Genomic DNA, 7,026 nt, shown 5'->3' on the forward strand with positions numbered 1-7,026 from the left:
AAAAAAAAAAAAAAAAAAAGTTTTTTTTTTAAATTAGCTGGATGTGGTGGCACACACCTGTAGTCCCAGTTACTCAGAAGGATGAGGCAGAAGGATTGCTTGAGACTGGGAGGTTGAGGCTGCAGTGAGCTATGATCATGTCATTGTGCTCCAGCCTGAGCAACAGAGCAAGGCCCTATCTCAAAACCAAAAACCAAGTGAGCCTTGTGACTTTTCCATCTTCTCAGCTTTACCAGGCCCCTCTACTCCCAGACCTATCTCCAGATAACCATTTTAATTCAATGGCAGCCAACTCATTTATTACTGGGAGCCAAGGATAAGCCCTTTGAATCTCTTCTTCCTGGTTCTATTTGATCACTTTCTGCTTTTTAATAATGAATAAATGGGTAATAAATGGAGAAAAAAAGCTAATAACTCAGTCTGTGGTTTGGTAAGGGAGGTGAATGCCCAAACTCTGTATTACCTGTGTATTTCTATTTCCATGCTTTGTCTCTTTTCCTGCTGACCACCTCTTTCCCCTAACATCTCCTCCAGAAAAGTATTCTCCAACTCATCAAAGAGTTAAGACATAGGTATCATTTTGATACGCTGCATGTATTCATCTGAACAAATGATTACTCCATTGGACTTGGCTGTGTCAACAAATCCCTTCCTAAGTGACTCAGAGGTGGAAAGCACACCCATTTCAGTTCTGTGACTGCTCATCCTAACCTCCAGGACTCAGAGAAGTGTTCAATTAACTATGCTACTTGATAATACCCCCTTGGAAATTAATGTTAATTCTGATCACCAGAGGTCTCTTAAAAACATCTTTTAATAGTAAGATATTACATATTAATGGTATCCAGTATAATTCTGATTTTCCCCAGTCTTTGGGTGGCAAGTTCCAATCTCTGACTGAATGTCAGAGGCAATGCTAGGGAGCACTGACAAAATACTCTAGGTCGTCAAACAATGTCATTTCATTCAACATCGTTTTGTTACCACACTGATGAGGGGAAAAAAAAAATTGGGGGGCCAGGCGCGGTGGTGATCACAGCACTTTGGGAGGCCAAGGTGGGCGGATTACCTGAGGTCAGGAGTTCAAGACCAGCCTGGCCAATCTAGTGAAACCCCGTCTCTATTAAAATAAAAAAATTAAAATTAGCTGGGTAGACCAGGCACGGTGGCTCACGCCTGTAATCCCAGCACTTTGGGAGGCCAAGGCGGGCGGATCATGAAGTCAGGAGATAGAGACCATCCTGGCCATGGTGAAACCGTGACCTACTCCACTATAATACAAAAAAATAGCTGGGTGTGGTGGTGTGCGCCTGTAGTCCCAGCTACTCAGGAGGCTGAGGCAGAGGAATCGCTTGAATCCAGGAGATGGAGGTTGCACTGAGCCGAGATCGCCGAGATCGTGCCACTGCACTCCAGCCTGGTGAAAGAACAAGACTCTGTCTCAAAAAAAAAAAAAAAAAAATTAGCCGAGCATGGTAGCAGGCGCCTGTAATCACAACCACTCGCAAGGCTGAGGCAGGAGAATCGCCAGAACCCAGCGGGGTAGAGGTTGCAGTGAGCCAAGATCACACCACTTCACTCTAGCCTGAGCAACAGAGTAAGACCCTGTCTCAAAAAAAAAATAATAATTCCCCCTACCGCAACCCTAGTGTCCTCTTCCAAGCTTTCTCTTACATGCTATTGCTGGAGATAGAAATAAGACTGCTTAGCCTGAAGTGAACTATCATTCGAAAGCAAAACAGGCCAATTTCCAAGAAGTTGCTAGTTTATACCTTCCCTAGTTGAGCTATTATTAAGTATTTCCTGTAAAAGTCCTTCTCTTCCATGTCCTGCTAAGTCAGAGTAAACAATTATCTGGCTTATATCAACAAGTTTAATTAAGCAGAGCACTTACTATGCCAGCAAGATAAGACAACATGTGATGGTACCTTCGACTAAAGTTAGAGTATACAAGTAGTGCTTCTCCAGACTGCAAGCATCTGAAGCACTACATCAACTGTTTTCTTCCAGACATCCCAGGATACGTTAGTTCCCTTTCAAATGCTTAAACAATCCTACATCTTAAGAAAAACTCGAGTCCATGCTCTTAAAAATGAGATGAACTTTTCACATCATTCATATAACATGTTCATAGCTGCCCAAATCAGCTGTTTTCAGCAACAGCCTCTCTCTAATTCTAAGTCAATCTCCAAAGAGGAATCACAAAGCATCCTAAAAGGTTGGTTTCAAAGGAAAGCCAATATAGCTACTCATAAACATCTCTGCAAACTGAGGGATAAACGAAATCCAAAGATAACCCTCCAACCTAATTTTAGTTTTTAGTTTCTGACTCCTCTTCCCAGCAAACCTTTTTCAAGATTTGGCAAGCAGGCCAGACAGTAAGAAAAGTAAAGATATCTGGTGTTCCCCAAGCTATTACTTCCTGCTGCTTTCCTCAAAGAGTGGGTAATCGGCTAGTTTACAACACTGCTAGTAAAATAGGAAAACTGACCAGCAGAAAGCAAAATCCTAAAGGCAAAGATAATCCACAAGCTAACCAAAAGCTATTTCTTTTTCTTTTCTTTTTTTTTTTTCCTGAGACAGTTTCCCTCGTTTCCCAGGCTGGAGTGAAATGGCACAACCTCCGCCTCCCAGGTTCAAGTGATTCTCCTGCCTCAGCCTCTGGAGTAGCTGGGATAATAGGCGTGTGCCACCACGCCCAACTAATTTTGTATTTTTAGTGGAGACGGGTTTTCACCATGTTGGCCAGGCTCATCTCAAACTCCTGATCAGCCTGCCTCGGCCTCCCAAAGTGCTGGGATTACAGGCATGAACCACCTCACCCAGCTGAGATCTGCTTAACAGCTCCCATTTAACAGTCCCACCCACACAACCCCTGCCCCTCTAAATAGTGGCACTTGTTGGTCACAAGAGCCAACTTTCTAACTTCAGAAAATCATTTCTCTTTCAGATCTTTACTACTCACCAAAGGTCTATTGACAGACTTCTCATACCCTGTAAACACCCAAAAATAACTCAGAGCCTACAGAACACACTGTAAGTTTATGTTTTTAATATACAGGAATAAATTATTTCACAAGTCTTTTAAATTTTCATAAGCAAATCAAAGACCATCCAAAGAGCTCCTCCTATACTGTATTAGGAGATATATTACTAAGACAGGGTTTCAAAACCCTATAGGCTTCAAAGAATGGGACAACCCATATATGACAACACCCATATGAAACTCAATAGCCTTCCAAATCTGTCCCTGGCCATCACTAAAAAATATGTGGCATTTCCCTGGAATCTGACAAGACAGGAGCTCCAGATCTGAGGTAACGACATTCACTAGCCTCAGTTACCCTCTATTATTTCAGTTGCATAAGTGTTTCCTTGCTTTGCTGAACCGTAGAGAATACACCACATTCCCAAGAGAGGCAAAGTAATACACATTATTACAAGACTCCTCTAGAGGGAAAAACTTCCACCACACTAATTCAAGAGACTTCATGAAAGGCACCTGCTACTAAAATCGGAGGCATAACTTACTCATCCAACAAATATTTACTAAAAACTCTGTGCAAGGCTCTATATATTCAATAGCAAACAAAACATGAGCGGTTCCCATTCTTGCAGAATAAAGTTTAGTGAGACAGACACTAGACAAGTAAATAAATACATGATTACAAAAAAAGCTATGAATAGGGTAACCTTAGGTCCCAATTTGCCCAGGACACATTAATCTATACCTGTCATCCCAGTGTAAAATAAAAGCATTCTCCGTTACTCTTGAAAATGTCCCAGGCTGGACTACAAATGATGGTCACCTTAACTACGAAGGACAAGGTACTATGAGAGAGAATAATGCTAGCAAATTACTTTAACCTTATTACTTTGGGTGATCAGAAGAATTCTTGGAAGACGTGCCATTTAACAAAGTCCTGATGGGTAAGGCTTTTTCCTTCCAGTCATTCTGGAAGGAAAAATCTTCCAAGTACAAGGGACAGCACAGGCTGTGACAGGGCTTCGGCATTATTACTGTTCAACATCAATTTTGACCAAATAAACTGAATTGTCAAAAAAAATGAGTTGGGGCCTAGCATAACAGTTCACACCTGTAATAGCAGCACTTTGAGAGGCTGAGACGGACAGATCACTTGAGGTCAGGAGTTCGAGACCTGCCTGGCCAGCATGGTGAAACCTGGTCTCTACTAATAATATAAAAATTGTGCCAGGCACAATGGCTCACACCTATAATCCTAGCACTTTGGGAGGCCGAGGCAGGCAGACTGCCTGAGCTCAGGAGTTCAAGACCAGCCTGGGCAACAAAGTGAAACCCGGTCTCTACTAAAATGCAAAAAATTAACCAGGTGTGGTTGCATACGCCTGTAGTCCCAGCTACTTCAGAGGCTGAGGCAGGAGAATCACTTGAACCCAGGAGGTGGAGACTGCAGTGAGCCAAGACTGTGCCACTGCACTCCAGCCTGTACAACAACAGCGAAACTCCATCTCGGAAAAAAATTGGCCGGGTGTGGTGGCGCACACCTGTAGTTCCAGCTACTCCAGGGAGTGAGGCATGAGAATCACTTGAACCTGGGAGGCGGAGGCTACAGTGAGCTGAGATCCTACCACTGCACTCCGACCTGGGCAACAGAGACAGACTCTGTCTCAAAAATAAGTAAAGGCTGGGCACAGTGGCTCACGCCTGTAATCCCAGCACTTTGGGACGCTGAGGTGGGCGGATCACCTGAGGTAGGGAGTTCAAGACCAGTCTGACCAACATGGAGAAACCCCATCTCTACTAAAAATACAAAATTAGCCAGGCGTGGTGGCTCATGTCTGTAATCCCAGCTACTCAGAAGGCTGAGGCAGGAGGATCGCTTGAATCAGGGAGACGGAGGTTACAGTGAGCTGGAACTGTGCCATTGCACTCCAGCCTGGGCAACAAGAGCAAGACTCTGTCTCCCAAAAAAAAACAAAATACAAAAAAACTTGGGCAGGCATAGTGGTGCATTCCTGTAATCCCAGCTACTCAGAAGGCTGAGGCAGGAAGATCACTTGAGCCCAGGTGTTCAAGTTCAACCTGGGCAACAAAGCAAGGCCCTGTTCACACATACACAAAAGTGACTTGGGGATTCCCAGAGATCAATTTGTATGTGCAAGATTAAAATATGCAAAGCATGTAATTGTTAGAACTCAAAATTCAAACATAAAGAGAAAAAAGAACCTTTAAAACAGTGGCTTTCAAACTTTTTATAGGTCATGAATCCCTCTGAGAATCTGAAAAACATTTCGGATCTTCATGCAGAAAACGCATATATTCACATATGCACACATCCACATACACACAATTTGAGGACGTTCATAGGCAATGCCACCACCCAAACCCCACCATCACCAGAATTTCATCACGTACTCCAAGATTAAAACTTTAAGTTAAAAAAAAAAAGTCCTCTTTCATAAAGGCAAAAACAAGTTCTCAACTTCTTTGAGAGTTAAGCTTATTTCTTAAGATCTACTGGCAACATCCAGAAATAAAGAGAAAAACTGAACACCTATTTTTTAAAAAGATATCAGAAGAAGCAATTTTAAGTCAATTTAAAAAATGAAAAATGGACAACAATGTATCACCAACAGTCAATGAGACTCATCTTTCCCATGATTTTTAGAGAGCCAGATTTGCCCTTGAGTCCTTACCTTACTAACATTGAGTGAAGCTAGGGGAGGAGGGGTTTCTGTTCGATCATTAATTATTTCCACTTCTGAAACATACTGTAAGTTTATAAGCAAGATATCTGCATGGTTGGGCTTTCCACTGGAAGAGGGACATTCTGGTAAGAAAAAAAAAGTTAAGGAAAAATAGGACAAGCAGAGGCACTGACACATCCCAAAAGAGACACAGAAAACACAATTCACACAAGGCTTTAAAAGCCATGCCAGGAGGGAGAGGGCCTTAGAAGAATCACAGCTCTCCTCAGGAAATCCCTGCCTGTCACCTTCCTCCTGCCCAAACCCCTGGAAGCCTCCTAAGGAATTCTGTCACCTTCTGTCTACTGGTTTTATGGAGCAGCATAATGCAGATTTAATGCGTTTGTCTTGAACCTATGAACCAGACAAAAGAGCTAGACATTTCTGTTCTTCGTATAATACTCTCTATATCTGCACAGTGTTTTTACTTTTTCAGATGTGAGCTTTCCCATTTTGCAGAGGAGAAATCTACAGCACTGGAAAGGAAATTCACCTGAGGTGACCCAGCCAGTTAATCCATTCATTCATTCACACCTTCATTCCCCAACCGTTTAAGCGCCCACTGTATGTCAGTTAAAAATCGAGTAATTCCTAGTTCCAAGACCCTTCCAACTAAACTACTAATGTAAAAGGTCTTATTTGTTCCAGGTGTAACCTCTTATTTTTTAAAAAAGCAACCATTCTTGCTGTAATTAGTTTCAAAAGACATCTTCCTAAGCTAGAAATCTACAAGTAGTGGTTAAATGAATTAAAATACTTGCCACTCAAAGGCAGCAGACTCAGTAGGAAACTTCATTTTGAAAGATGCAATGGCAGGGCGCAGTGGCTCATGGCTGTCATCCCAGCTACTCAGGAGGCTGAGGCAGGACAATCGCTTGAACCCGGGAGGCAGAGGTTGCGGTGAGCCAAGATGGCGCCATTGCACTCCAGCCCGAGCAACAAGAGGAAAACTCCGTCCAGCCCCCCAACACACACACTCAAAAGGCCGGGAGCGGTGGCTCACACCTGTAACCCCAGCACTTTGGGAGGCCGAGGCAGGCGGATCACAAGGGCGGATCACGAGGTCAGGAGATAAGAGACCATCCTGGCCAACATGGTGAAACTCCGTCTCTACTGAAAAAAATAATAATAATAATACAAAAATTAGCTGGGCATGGTGGTTCGTGCCAGCAATCCCAGCTACTCAGGAGGCCGAGGCAGGAGAATCGCTTGAACCAGGGAGTCGGAGGTTGCATGAGCCGCGATGGCGCCACTGCACTCCAACCTGGCGACAGAGCAAGACTCCGTCTCAAAAAA

The 7,026-nt window shown here is 43.3% G+C and overlaps 1 protein-coding gene across 1 annotated transcript in view; it reads right to left on the reverse strand.

The window, feature by feature from the left end:
- The window catches only part of LSM12 (LSM12 homolog), a 30,339-nt gene that overhangs the window by 22,018 nt on the left and 1,295 nt on the right, over positions 1-7,026 (reverse strand). The window contains exon 2 of the mRNA XM_017516113.2: positions 5,680-5,813. Within this exon, the coding sequence (XP_017371602.1) occupies positions 5,680-5,813 (134 nt within the window). The remainder of the gene's footprint in view (positions 1-5,679; positions 5,814-7,026) is intronic.

Source organism: Cebus imitator, unplaced genomic scaffold (genome assembly GCF_001604975.1).
Source record: "Cebus imitator isolate Cc_AM_T3 unplaced genomic scaffold, Cebus_imitator-1.0 Scaffold573, whole genome shotgun sequence".
Classification (NCBI taxonomy): Eukaryota; Metazoa; Chordata; class Mammalia; order Primates; family Cebidae; genus Cebus; species Cebus imitator.